At 37.1% G+C, this 13,700-nt stretch overlaps 1 protein-coding gene across 4 annotated transcripts in view; it reads right to left on the minus strand.

The window, feature by feature from the left end:
• ZNF236 (zinc finger protein 236) overlaps positions 1 to 13,700 on the minus strand; it is an 81,723-nt gene that overhangs the window by 18,937 nt on the left and 49,086 nt on the right. For 2 of the 4 annotated variants that reach the window (XM_069004321.1, XM_069004323.1), the window contains exons 17-25: positions 12,349 to 12,500; positions 11,102 to 11,208; positions 10,856 to 11,007; positions 10,529 to 10,741; positions 9,735 to 10,014; positions 9,095 to 9,198; positions 4,985 to 5,350; positions 2,884 to 3,029; positions 1,430 to 1,673 (exon numbers count right to left, since the gene is read on the minus strand). In XM_069004321.1, coding sequence (XP_068860422.1) covers positions 1,430 to 1,673; positions 2,884 to 3,029; positions 4,985 to 5,350; positions 9,095 to 9,198; positions 9,735 to 10,014; positions 10,529 to 10,741; positions 10,856 to 11,007; positions 11,102 to 11,208; positions 12,349 to 12,500 — 1,764 coding nt within the window. The remainder of the gene's footprint in view (positions 1 to 1,429; positions 1,674 to 2,883; positions 3,030 to 4,984; positions 5,351 to 9,094; positions 9,199 to 9,734; positions 10,015 to 10,528; positions 10,742 to 10,855; positions 11,008 to 11,101; positions 11,209 to 12,348; positions 12,501 to 13,700) is intronic. The other 2 variants (XM_069004322.1, XM_069004324.1) reach the window with 2 other exon arrangements.

Raw genomic sequence — 13,700 nt, forward strand, 5'->3', positions numbered from 1 at the left:
CCAAACTTGAATGAATATAAAGAAGTTTATTAACAGACCTAAAAGACGAAAAAAAAAATTATACCACACCTTCAGAACTCTCCTCCTCCCCCCACCTTCCTCCCTTCTCCCACTGACAATGTAAAAGACAACCCTTAAGATGTTCAGTCTCTTTACCACTTCCATAACCTTGTTCAGTCCATTTAGAAAGAGTAGTCTCTCTTGCTCATGCTATGAACATTATCACAACGAGACAGCTGCCCACTTCCAAATAACTTTGTTCAGTCCATTTAGGAAGAGGAGTCTCTCTGCTCACATGTGAGTCCCTTCCCCCAGCTTGCCGCTTTTCCCACAACTGCTTTTGAGAGTCCACTCTTGAAGAGTTTTGGGGTACAATTTTAAGGTTGAGCCATTCAGAAACAAAAGTTCTCTTCACTCATCTCTGGGAGCATTTCATCTCTAAGAACAGAGGCCCTTCTCCTTCCCTGGGAGCAAAGGGTCTTCTTCAGCTTCATCTTTAGGACTATCTCTGGGAGCATTTCTAGGAACTGAGGTTTCTCCTTTCCCATTTGGAGCCAAAGTCCTCATCTGGTCCATCTCTCCCTGTCCAAACTTCTCCTGAAATTACAGCTGCGTCAGCATCTGCCTATCTCAGCGCAGGTGCTTTTACTTACGAGTTGAACACTCCACCCCCCATATCTTCATGAAATCACAACGGGATACTCTGATATATCATAGCTTCACAACAGACTTTCAGCTTTAAGCATCTCCTCTTTCTCTTCCCTCAGGTTTTCAGCTCTTCACAGCAATAAAAGGGTTCATCTCAACTCGACCTTGCAGCTGGAATGTGTCTTATCACTGTTGGTCACATGACCTCTGCCGGACAGCGGGACAGCAGTGCCGCTTTCGATGAGATCTTGGCCGCAGTGAGAGGGGAAGGGGAAGCCAAGCCGCTCCGGCTGCCCACAGCCCTGCTGGGGGGGGGGGGGTTCTGCAGGTGGAACAGGGCCCATTGGCTCCAGGATGGCCGTGGCCCAGCCCGGCCTGGCCCAAGCAGGGCCTGGCCGGGCCCACTGGCCCCTGCACGGGCCCCGCAGCCACCTGTCCCAGCGCCGGAAACGAGAGAGCTTGGGGGAGAGTTTGTCTATTCTTAAGTGTGGATCACAGAGGCGGTCACAACTTTAAGTGGCTTAAAGAATTGTCCATATTCAAACTGGCCACTGATAGGTTCTGTCAGGTCATACAGAAAGCTGTAGGAAGAACATCACTTCCGAGACTTAGCTTGCCAACCTATGACAATGCTCAAGCAAGAACTGCAAGTTTATTTTATTACAATGAGGTGTTTGGTGAGAGCGGGGGGAGGCAGAGGGGTAACATTTTCTCACTGTGGGTAATACCCTAAGTAAAATTAAGAAATTGAAAGCACAATAAAACTACTGACAGTGCTTACCATTAGCGCTGGTTGTCAGAACAGACTCCTGCTCAGACAAGGACCCTATTGCCATGTTAGCAGATGATGTTACTGTGGACTGCAAAGACAAGCCTGATATGGGCTGAATAACCACATTAGCTGGCACTGCATTTTCTGTTGCCTGGAGGGAGGGATTCTGTGGAGCCATGGTGGGATCTCCAGTCAGCTGCTGAGTAAGTAAATTACTCTGCTGTAATGTCTGCTGTAGGATACTTGGATCGATCTGAAAAACAAGTTTCCTGCAATCAATCTGAAGTTAACAAAATGGGTTAAATGAATGTTCTTAACATAAGTTCAGAACACATATTTATTGCATATAGAGAATATATGGTACTGAACATATATAATTAACCATTTAAAATTTTAATTTAATTTGTATGTGTCTCTATATAGCCAGTCTCTAAAGTGACTATGTAACCAGTCTATACAGATTTACCTTCCCCCCCCTTCCCTCAACAAAATGTTTGGGAAATCATGATCAGTTACATATCAGCATGCCCGGCCCCAGGTAAACACATGGCTGGTATTCTGTACTGTCTTATTAGTGCATATAATGCCTATCACTGTCTCCATGCTTTTGAAAGTGAAATAGCATGGAGAGAAGACTGATACCAGAAATTAATTATTTTTTCAGCTTCTAGGGGTCATTAAGGTCTCACTTCACAAGCCAATAGCTGTTCTCTATACTTAAAGATAAGACATTTTACACTTCAGAGATGTTTAGCAGATGAGAAAAACAAAATTTTCCTTCCTTTTATGCTTAAAATTCCTTGAGCAGAGGGACTATGAGCAACTCAATGCAACTCTGCAGATGTCCCGTCCCTGACCTTGGGGTTGCACCTGGTGACCTCCAGACGTCTCCTCCAACATCAGAAATTCTGTGCAACTGATCAAACACAACCAATTTCAAGAAAATCATGGTTTCACACATCTCAAATATTTCTAAATGCAATCATCTCACCTCTTCCTGTCGCTCTTTTACAAGATAAGTGGGAATTTAAATTGCGAATCCAACTATTAAAAGCTTGCAAAGTAACAGTGTCTGATGTTTAGAAAAGCACATTCTGTGCAATAATTTGGGTTTGTTTTGGGGGGTGAAAGGAGTGGTGCCTTTTGAGTAGGAACCTAAAGTACTTTTGAAGTGTAAAGACAAAATGCAATTGAAAGAAAAAAATACATATTTTAAAGCAGTATGTTGAAATCACAAAGAGGTAAAACAAACTGAGAAAAATGAAAATGAAAGAAACCAAACCAGCAAAATATCCCACTGTGCAGCTATTTTTTAAGTCTTCTAACATTGTACAACTGATACAATATGTTATTGCTCACTCAAGGAACTCTTCCAGAATTATGCAAGCTCCTTAAACTTTCTTCAGCCTCCAAACTGACTTTATAGAATTAAAAGCAGTTATTAAAAACAGTGAGCAACTTACCTGTAACGTTATGTTGTTAATACCAGTGGCATCTATTCCAGAAATCTGAACATTTTGTCCAACCAGATTAGCAGCCAGTTGTAACTGTATTCCTTCAAGAGTGGCCAAGCTACCATCTGTCAAGGACACAGTTAAGTCACCTCCAGCTACCAAAGAAAACAGTTATATTGTAATGTTTTTATTTACCATTACTGACTACCTCTTTCAGTGTGCTTATTTTTATAAATTAAATCAATATAAAAGCTATGTACACACACATTTATTTATGACAAGAAAAATAATTTGAAGTAGACGACTGCCTGTTTTAAAACTTCATAAATCCCATGTGATTTAAGGATTGCTATTTAGGCACTAGCTAGCAGCTTACAAAACAAGAATCCTTCCAGAGTGGCATTAAGAAATCTGGAAAAATTTGGTTTAGATTTCCTTGGAAAGTGTGCTGCACCTAAACAAAGCAGCACACACACAGGATATTTACATTCTGACTCTGAACATACACATGAAAGTTACTGCCACATTTTGCACAGCACAGACATGGTTCAGTATCAAAGTGACAGAGTTCATCCTCCATACTTATATGGATGAAAATAAAGGTACATTAACAACTGAAATCTGAAAGTCTTTAAAACTTGAAAAGGTTCTAATTTCCATAGTGGAGAATACACCATCTCTACAAAAGGTCTTGAGAGAATATAAAGAAAAAGTCATTTTGTGTTTGATGTACCTTCTTCTCCAAACACCTTGCGTGTGATCAACCAGTTTCCTTTGGTTGATGCTTCAAAAACACCTACCCTTCCCTCTTCCGAAGTTTTTAGTACAATAAATCTGGTTCACAATGCACCCAAAAAATACCTGCCCTGGGCAAAACCCACATTACTAGTCTCAGTTTAAGAAGGCCTCTTTCTAGGACATCTGAACATACTAAAACCACTCCTCCTTATTATGTTCAAAAATCCAAGCAAACATCAATCGATTTTTCATCACAAGTTTATCACTAACTGTGCCTGTCAAATAAGATCAGTATCTTCTGAACACCAACAATTTGCTCGTTTTGGACAACAGCTTAGGTCAAATCAGATAAGCTAGAATGGCTACAGTTAAAAATGAGACTGATACAATACTCTGAATTTGTGGGCATACCTGCAAGATCATAGACATGAACTGAAAAAAATGCCAAAGCAGCACAGAAAATCTAAGTCTCACTTTCAGAAATGACAGACAGTCCAAGACTCACAATTTAAGTGGCACGTTTAATAATACCAAGGCACGTTGCCAGAGACCTGAACACTATTCTGCTCTTAAAATCATCTCTGTCCCAAGTTTACCTGAGCACTTACACAACATTGGGTCAGTGAGCACTTAATACAAAAAAATACCTGAAAAAAAATTAGAAATTAGCAAGGATCATTCTCAAAAGGTAACCTTCTTACAACACGAAGCATGTTGGGTATTCTCTGCGAGTTGGTCTCAAGGAATGGCCTGTGGAACGTTTATTGTGCTAATGCAGCCATAGTCACTGCCAAGTGGTGAGACTTACATCCTCAGCACTTAATTATCTAATGTACTTGCCTACACTACTGGTTTTTTGTATTGCTAGAGTTTTCGTGTTTTGTTTTGAGGTTGCAGGTCTTTTGGCTGTTTTTCTTTTGGTGTCGGGGTGGGGTTTTTTCTTTTTATTTTGGACAAGTAACTCCACATGTACAGCAGAGGATATGCACTTAAAAGACATGCTTCATTATTCACACAAATAACCAGTGTAGACAAACAAAGCAACTGTTTTGCTTCTTTTCTTTTTTAAAAAAACCCAGGAAGTATTACCACAAAGAATACAAGTACTCCAGCTATTTGTTATCTGCATTTTCCTCCTCTCTGCAGTACAACAACACAGCAGAACTGAAGAGACTTTTTTGGTGAACTGCATTCTTAAATAAGTAAATTTCTATTCATGTCACTACTGTGCATCAAACCATAAATTCAGTACAACTCTTACCTGTTTGGCAAGAAGTGTTTGGCAAAACTTTCTGAACTCTTAGAGAAAGCAAATCTCAGAACTCGATCTCCACACCACCACCACCACTACCACCACGCCATCCATCTTTACCTGACACTGAAGCAGGCAGGATAGCCTGGCCCACAAGTCCTTGTTGAAGTAAATTTTGATCAAACTGACTCGTCAAAACAGAGTTATTCATGATGAAAACATTAGGGTCTGTTGATGATGAATTAAGGAGACTGACTGGTTGTAGTCCCTCAGTTGAAGTCCGGGCAACAGGCTTCCTAACTTTCTTTGTATCTGGTTTATAATGACACTGTATGTGGGTTTTTCTGCGCCCCGAAGTACGAAACCGCAAATCACAGTGTGGGCATTTGAAGGGCTTTGCTCCTGTATGCAGGCGCATGTGGACTTTTAGACTGCCTTTTGTAGAAAAAGAATTACTGCACACGTGACAACAGAAGAGCTTCTGGCCTAGAAGAGTTTCAAAACCAGAAAGATAAGTGATTAAACCTCTAAAGACTTGACAGGACTAAATCATCCATTTAAGGAAACCCATAACAGATTCTAAACTAATTTGAACAGAATAAATTTGAAATAATTGGATTTTATCACTTGGCTGCTTTTCAAATGAATTAAGGTTCTCAGTGAAGTGCATATTAACTTTTTTCTTTTACTAAAACTCAATATGCTTTTAAAGCTTTCATGCAGAATCTTATTTGGTCACCTTCATGCCTCTGTCCTCCTCCTCATCTCATCTTCCTGACTAATCCAGTTGTTTCAACTACACAGCTCATAAACTGAAGAATTAAAGGTTTTATATCAACCTCTTCAGCATTTGGCTCCTACTTACTTAGCCACTCATTTCCTTTTTTAATTCCAGCAGCTTTATTCCTCTGTTTCAATGCTGCCTCAATTAACCAGTATTAACGGATTACAAGTAGGAAATTATTAAAATTAAGTGAGATAACATTCTAAAACAAAATATCAACCCCTCAGAGTAACCCAGAAGTACAGAAATCTGGTCTATACGTACACAGTCCTTTTAGTCCCTCCTTTCAGAGTGCAAAACATCTGAAAAATATCCGTGGTCTCAAATGGAATTTTTAATGTACTACAAGTAACAGCAAACTACAGAGTTTATTTCTTTAACCATATGCACAGCTGTACAATCCACAAAAAGCGTAATTAAAATATCTGGCAGAAAACATGCCACTGCAGCTGAAAACCCACTGTAACTCCTGAAATTTCCAGGCCTTTCAGCACAATACTGCTTCCTAGCTAAACAAGGGAAAGAAACCAATGCATTTGGTAAAGAAATCACAAGAACAGCATATGCCTATGATTCCTGCTATTGGGTTCTAGTTTCCATTTACACAGAAGAATCTCTCATCAAAGTCCTGAATTACAATTCAACCTACTTCAAATTACAAAACCCTGGCACACTGTTGTCACTTCTTGTTCAACAAAACTAAGTAAACCTCTGACAATAATGGAGAAGAAAGAACCCAATAACATGAACTAGTAAGATAGTGGGAATCTGGGCTGCAGCAAAGTCATCTACCACATCCAGAGTGCCATAAAAGAAGCCATCTAGCAGTCTTTCCCACTAAATAAAAAGGGGGGTGGAAAAACTTTCCCACTAAAAGAGAAAAGGGGGTGGAAAAACAAGAGAGAGAGAGAGGAAAACAAAAGAAAATAAGCAGGATAGAACAAACTAAACATCTGAAGCCCTGTTATTTAAATATGGAATGAGATTATGACCTGACTTTTGGGCCATTTGTGTAAATACTAGGAATCTGAATAGAAAGATGGCTGAACTATGTTTTCAGTAGTTTAGTAGTTTTTACTTAGTGTGCACAAGGGGAACTTGGAGGAAAGACAATCACAAATTCGGATGAAAAATCGCCGAGGAACGGCAAACACTAAATTGGCACTGCTTCCAAATACAGCAAAAATTAAATGTGTTTTATGCCATTGACAGTTATGCCACACTACTGGCTACACAACTACCATGTTAACAAGAACTGTTACATAATCAGGAAACTGGAAAAGCAATGAAGAAAGAAATGCAATAGTGTGTGACTTCAATTATCCCACTTTATGCTACATCAGGATACAGAAGCTAAGTGTTCAGACAAAGAACCATACACCTCAAAGAAAAACTTCCCATCAGCCAGGTACTTTCAGTAAAGCCCCAAACGAATTCTTTGGATCAATGCTGATTACAGATGATATCAGGTAGGCTCCTATCCAGGCAACTTTCAAAAGCTGAGGAACAGAGTAGCTTTTCAAACTGAACTATTTTTAGGGTAGTTCCAGACATTAATACTGCAAAATTTTTTTTTTTTTTAATAAATTATGTATGTCTCAATATAAAACCAATGAACTATTGGTGTAGGTATTGCCCACAGATTATGACAGCATTCCAGAAAGGAATCCAGGCTCAAATGCAGAAAACTGCACATTAGTTAAACTTCATCCAGCACCAGCTGGCCCAAGTATAAAAAAACATGGAAGAAAACCTCCACAAGATAAAATTAATTACAATAGGGAAAAAGTGATGCGGTTTTTGCAGTGAAAATTATACCTCACAAATCTGTGAGCGCTCTTTGAAGAAGACAGATTTCCACTGAAAAGACTGTACCTGGGTTTTTTGAATTTTACACTGCTTTTATATGAAAAGACGTTAATAAAAATTCTGTCACAGGATGAAAGGACAGAGTCTTTTCATGAACTAAATAAAAACAGTTCTAAGACTGAAGACAAAAGGTTTATACAGACAATTTGCACAAGGCTGGAAGCCAGGAGAAGAGTTCTTAAGCACCTGAGCGAGGACTCAAATAGTTAAAATTGTACTATATGTAATGTGAAAGAGAGGATGAATAGCAGGTTGGGAAAATCAGTTTAAGGATGTTAATAATTTACAAAGCTCCATTATATATTATTAAAAAGTCTGTACAACAGTAAAGAGCTTAAAAATTAAGAAAGGGAAACAATTTCTCATTATTTCTCAAACAAAAAACTAGTGGGCCTAGGAACAAAATTATCAAGACAGCAAACTGAAAATCACACTTGATTCCAGGAGCTTACTACTACTGACTCAACTGAAGGCCATTCCTTTTTACCCAATTTTTCTGGGTTCAGAAAACAACTGGATAAAACTAATGTAAAATATTGTATTAAAGCTAGCAAGCAAAGAGATGCAATCTCTTATTCAGAGTCCCACAATTTGTAAACTGCTTAAACCTGGAGGTACATGACCAAATCCCTGCTTTGTTACTTTCATTCTCCTTACTGCTACTACTTATCTGCTACTGTCTGAGACAAGATACTGATCTACACAACAATTTCATGTAACATGAGTACTATGTCTAAGTACATTAGAAACACTAAGCAACATTAGAAAGTACAAATACAGTAAAATGAAGAGGGAGCTTCCATGAACAAAATAATTATGCATTACAACATTAGAAGTCTTCTATCTTGTTTTTTGTATTTTTGAAAAGACATAATAATGAAACTTAATGAAACAGCCGACAGTTTAAGAAATTAATTAGTTCAGGACTGGGTTTATTACAGAAGTTCAATGGTAAGAAGAAAACAAGTACGAAAGACTTAGAAGGGTTTTTTTAATTAGCACAAAACTGGGGTTGAAAACCAGTACTATTAAAACAGACCTCTCTCAGTAATCAAAAAGAACTACTGTAAAAATCTAAATATTACAGATATTAGGTTTATATTCAACTTGCAAGATTCAAACAGCTGAATGCTCAAGATTTTTGTACACTTATTTTCCAGTTTACTTAGCATCACAAACATTAATGTTTATAGTTTGTTTTTTTTTCTCAAACTTAATTTTGTAAGATTCCCCCAGTTCTACCTTCTTACTCAGGAAAATCATTTATCACTGAAATGTGACAGAAGATTGGACATGAACATATTCTGGATACTTACATACACAGTTTTTGCATGAGCTAAGACTATGCTTTAGAAGCCTAATAATACAGAAGGCTGTAATAACATGGTTTTACTCAGAATGTTCTAATGTGATTCATTTGATGATGTCACAAGTACCAAATTTCCCCCAGCACTGCCATCCACAATTCCAAATAATAGATCACAGTGAAACATAGCATTCCTTGCAAAATCTGTACTTGAACAGCTGGTCAAGAAAGCAACCAACTTCTAAACAAAGACATGCAAAACCTTACTGACCTGTGTGTGTTTTAACATGACAATCCAGAGTGGATTTTACAGTGAAACTCTTTCCACATTCATCGCACTTATACGGCTTCTCTCCAGTATGGATACGAACATGCCTAAAAATTTCAGGATACATGTATACGTGAATTTCTACTTTTATGTCAGTTTGTACAAATATTTATTTTCTATCTTACTAGTTTTAGAATTAATTAAATACTTATACTAGCATTATACTAAGCAGAACAAGATGATTTAAGTATTTGCATTTTTTCAACAGATTTTTACATGTTTTTATATGCAACTCTGCAAATATGCAAGAAAAATAATTTATTCTAAAACTTCATAAAAATAATTTTAATACTGCAGGAAAATAACTATGAAAAGGCTGGATGAGTCATTTTCAGAATATGTAACATTTTGACACATTTTTAAACCATTGTAAAAAAGAAAAATTTATGTAAATATTAGTCAAACTTCAACTTAGGCATAGAGAGTTATATGAAATTGTTATTGCTAAAGTTTCTGGTGAACAAAATTAATTATTATTTATTAATAATACTATTTATAATTACTATTTATAATCATTTATATTATTATTATTGCTATAATTACTCAGCAAATTAAAAACACGTGAAACTTTTCAATTTCTCACCTGACTAAATCACTGGGTTTTTTAAAGCTTTTGGGACAATAACTGCAACAGTTGGCATATTTAGGCTCTGCTTCCAGTTCTGCTTGCTTATCTTTGATCTCACTAATTCTGTCTTTCTCTGCAGCCGACTGGACAAGAACTTTTTCTGAAACAGTAGCACTTTCTTGAGGCCTAATCTTTGCCAGTTCTGCTGTTTCTTCTTCTGTAAAAGTTATGACACCAGGACGAGATTTTCTGGAAGTTCTTTCAGAGCTTTCATCATCATCTTCAACACATGCAACTATTAAGTTAAAAAAAAAACACCAAACAAAAAATCAAACCAAACCAAAAATCATATGCCTGTTTAGTTTAATCTGTCAGCTGAAATCACAAAAAATAGAAGGCTTTATTATTAAACACATGGCCACTACATTACGTGGTTGGACTTTAATCTCATTCAGAGGTCTAACTAGTCATGTCTGTACTTCATTTTAAAAAAGCTGGATTTATGATTCTTATTTTTACAATAACTAACACAGGTTATGTAATATAGCACAAAAACGTCTTCTACTTTAGTGACATACTAAAGGAGCTATGTCACATACAATACCTTTAATGCACTGGACAGATCCTGGAAAACTAATTTCTTTAAACAATTTAGGTAACAGAGCAATTTCAGCAGCTCTGAACATCAGACATTATCCATGCTGGAAGGCTATTTTGTACCATTACTGTTATAGCATTCATGTAATCCATCAAAACATCTGTATTTCTTATGTAGTAAGGACTGTAAAAGTAAAAATGAAATAATTTACCTCCCCCTCCTGTATCTGTAGCTGCTGCTACAGCTGAGGAGACTGCCTGATGTTTTTTCATATGTTTTTTGCAGTGAACAGTTGTTCGAAAGCTTTCATCACAGAATGGGCACTTGTAAGGCTTCATGCTCATGTGAGTTGCCATGTGCCTGGTAAGACTGCCATTAGTTGTGAAGGAGGTATTGCAAATGCTACAGCTGAATGCTTTAACTCCTTAAAGTAACAGAAACAAATAAGTAGCATGCTATTTGTTTAAGTTTACTCACATAGGACATTTACAAAACCCAGCATGGGTTAAGCTCATAAAGAGCTGGTATACTCTGTTACCTGTATGAGTCTTCTCATGTGACTTAAGAACTCCCGAGGAAACAAAACCACGGCCACAGAGTTGGCATTTATAAGGTTTCTCACCAGTATGTGATCGTACATGTTGCTTCAAATGGCTGGATTTCTTAAAACCCTTGTTGCAATATTCACACCTATTAGAAGAAAATTTTTTAAATTAGTTTCATGTAATTATTATCCATAAAAGATCCAGGAAATTCTGTTACAAAAACTAAAAGCATAACATACCTATATGAGCGCCTACTTTGATCTTCATTTTCCTCAAGAAAATGAGGCCGTTGGGTGTGCAATTCAAGCTCTTCCTGGTGTGACTGATCTTGTATCAAGCGAGTGGCCTAAAAATCAAAGCCTCAAGTAAATTTCAAAACACAACATTTAAATACAGTCACACAAATAGGCAAGAAAAAAATTACAGCATTTACAGTCAACACAAGTAATTAAATTTATGCTTTCATACATTTTGTCAGGAAATCAAGAGTGCAATATAATGCCTCTTTCATAGTGAGAAGAAAAGCACCAAAATGTTCAGCTACTGAACTGGAATAGACAACATAGTGCACTTACACTTCTCTGAATCTCCACAAAAATGTTTCTAAGTCATCTAGATTTTCTAGTGTTTGAGGAGTTAAATTTAAAACTGGGGCAGCCATTTTAAACACTGAGTAAGCAGCAAAACACAGTGTTGCTGACAGACTTCACTACCTTCTGAACATTCCTGTAAGTAAAAGCCACAACAGACTAATCCCTGAGAAGAAGAGTATGCTTCAAAATCTGAAGCCAAGGGAAATTCCAAAGGCTGTAGGCTGAAATGACTCAAACTGTTCCAGATCCTAAAACCCTCATCAGTTCTCTGCAACAATTGCACTTTGCAAACAAGCTTGAAGGGACAGTAACTCATAAAGATCATAATGGTAAATACAGTACAACAGATTATCTTCATGCTAGGTACTTCTACCATCATAAAAAGTTTCATTTAGACTGCATTTTTAGCAATTGAATCATTTTACATATTTAACTACATGAGAACCACATAAGAACATCATACACTGCAATATGCAAGCTCCATGAATGATCACTAAAGATTGTAATGCTTTTTTTTTATTGCTTGATCATATATGTCTATAGACATTTAATAATTAGGAGAGAATATAATGCAATAATGTAAAATTATTTCAGAACATTACATTCTCTCCTTAGTTTTAAACTCACAATCCAACACAACAGTATTTTTTTATTTAATTTTTACAGTATTTAATATTTTCTAGAGCATCAAAACATACAATTCCTTTTTAGAAACTAGTCAAGTCACTTACCCTCCCCTCACCTTTCTATTTTCCAGTTGTAAAGCATAAGCCATCTAGGGAAGAAATCCTGAAACTTTTCTGATTCTCATTTTATCTAATCACCAATGAAACGGTGCAAGAAAGTCACAACTGAACATGCAACAATGAATCCTGCCTTTGAGTAATACTTACTACGTTAATAGTGTCTGTATTTGGAACCTGAAGAAGGGCTGGTGGATGATAACTCGTTGAAAGAGCCTGAGATTCAAGTGTGCTTGAATCCTGCAGCTGTTGTACAGCTGGAAATTGAGTCTGTTGATTGTAGCTGTCATTCACTGTAAAACCTGCCAGAAATTAAACAGTCATAAACATGCAAAATACACTATATTGGACTTTGACTAACACCACACTTTTCTGAAGACTACCTTCAAAAGAGAGTAAGTATCATTACCACATAGTAATAGTTGTACTCTTCACTGTTGAGCGTCAAAACACACGTATGTTTCTGGCATCTACGTAATAGGCATAATAGGGTTACTTACCATTAGCTGGAATTCTATTGGAAAATCTCCTCCACAGAAAAACACTGTTTGAAGTTTCTTCAGGGTGCCACAATTACCTTAGAGCCATTGAAATTTTGAATTTCTTGTATGTAAGCATGCATGTGTCAAACAGGTTGACCCATCTCCCTTTATCCACGTTGGTACCACGCTCCCTTAACTACACTGGAAGCCGATCACAAGGATGCAAAGCTCAGTGGGGAGGATGGCGGGTGAGTGGAGGAGATGACCCAATAGGAGAACTCCAGTTTCTGATAAAGTAACCCCACTGTCTCCTACTTTGGATCTCCTCCACATATTCCCACTCTTTAGATAATAGTAAAGTAGAGCCTCTCAAAGGCAAACTGCGACGTAAAAAATAAACACGTTTTTATTCACGTTTCCAGTATAAAACCCTGAATTTTTTATTTGGTTTTGTTCTCCTGAAACAGCAGATCTTAATAATCTCCTTTTCTAAACAAATGAATGAAATGATAGCACCAATGATTCAGAGCCAGGGAAATACAGCTCAGATTGCAGTGTTTTTAAATGCTATCAACCTTTAAGTCTTAATACTTCTAGTATTAAAAAATAACCCACAATATCATGTGGAAAAAAATGAAACCACAGGTACCAGTAATTAAAGTATGGGCAAAAATTTTAGTACTTCTGTGCAGTTTGCCTTTAGTGGACAAAAAGGGTGAAGATTATGAAAACAGGGTAGAAACAAAGCCACATCAGATGATCACAGCATCAAAGGCCAAAAAGCAATGCTTAAAGAATGTTTTGAGTAACAGTAAAACAAAAACCTGGATGTGTTGAGTTTAAGCAGAAATTTTCCCAAGACACTTTCCACAGCAGAAGAATATTGTAACCAGTAGAGAAAAAAACCCCCTACTTGTATGCTATTGCTTCCACCATAGAATGAAAACTCACAAATGTTAACAAATCGTGAAGGTATTATTAATCAGGTCATAACTAGTGACCAAACCTAATACTGAAACT

The sequence above is a fragment of the Aphelocoma coerulescens genome, chromosome 2 (assembly GCF_041296385.1).
Source record: "Aphelocoma coerulescens isolate FSJ_1873_10779 chromosome 2, UR_Acoe_1.0, whole genome shotgun sequence".
Classification (NCBI taxonomy): domain Eukaryota; kingdom Metazoa; phylum Chordata; class Aves; order Passeriformes; family Corvidae; genus Aphelocoma; species Aphelocoma coerulescens.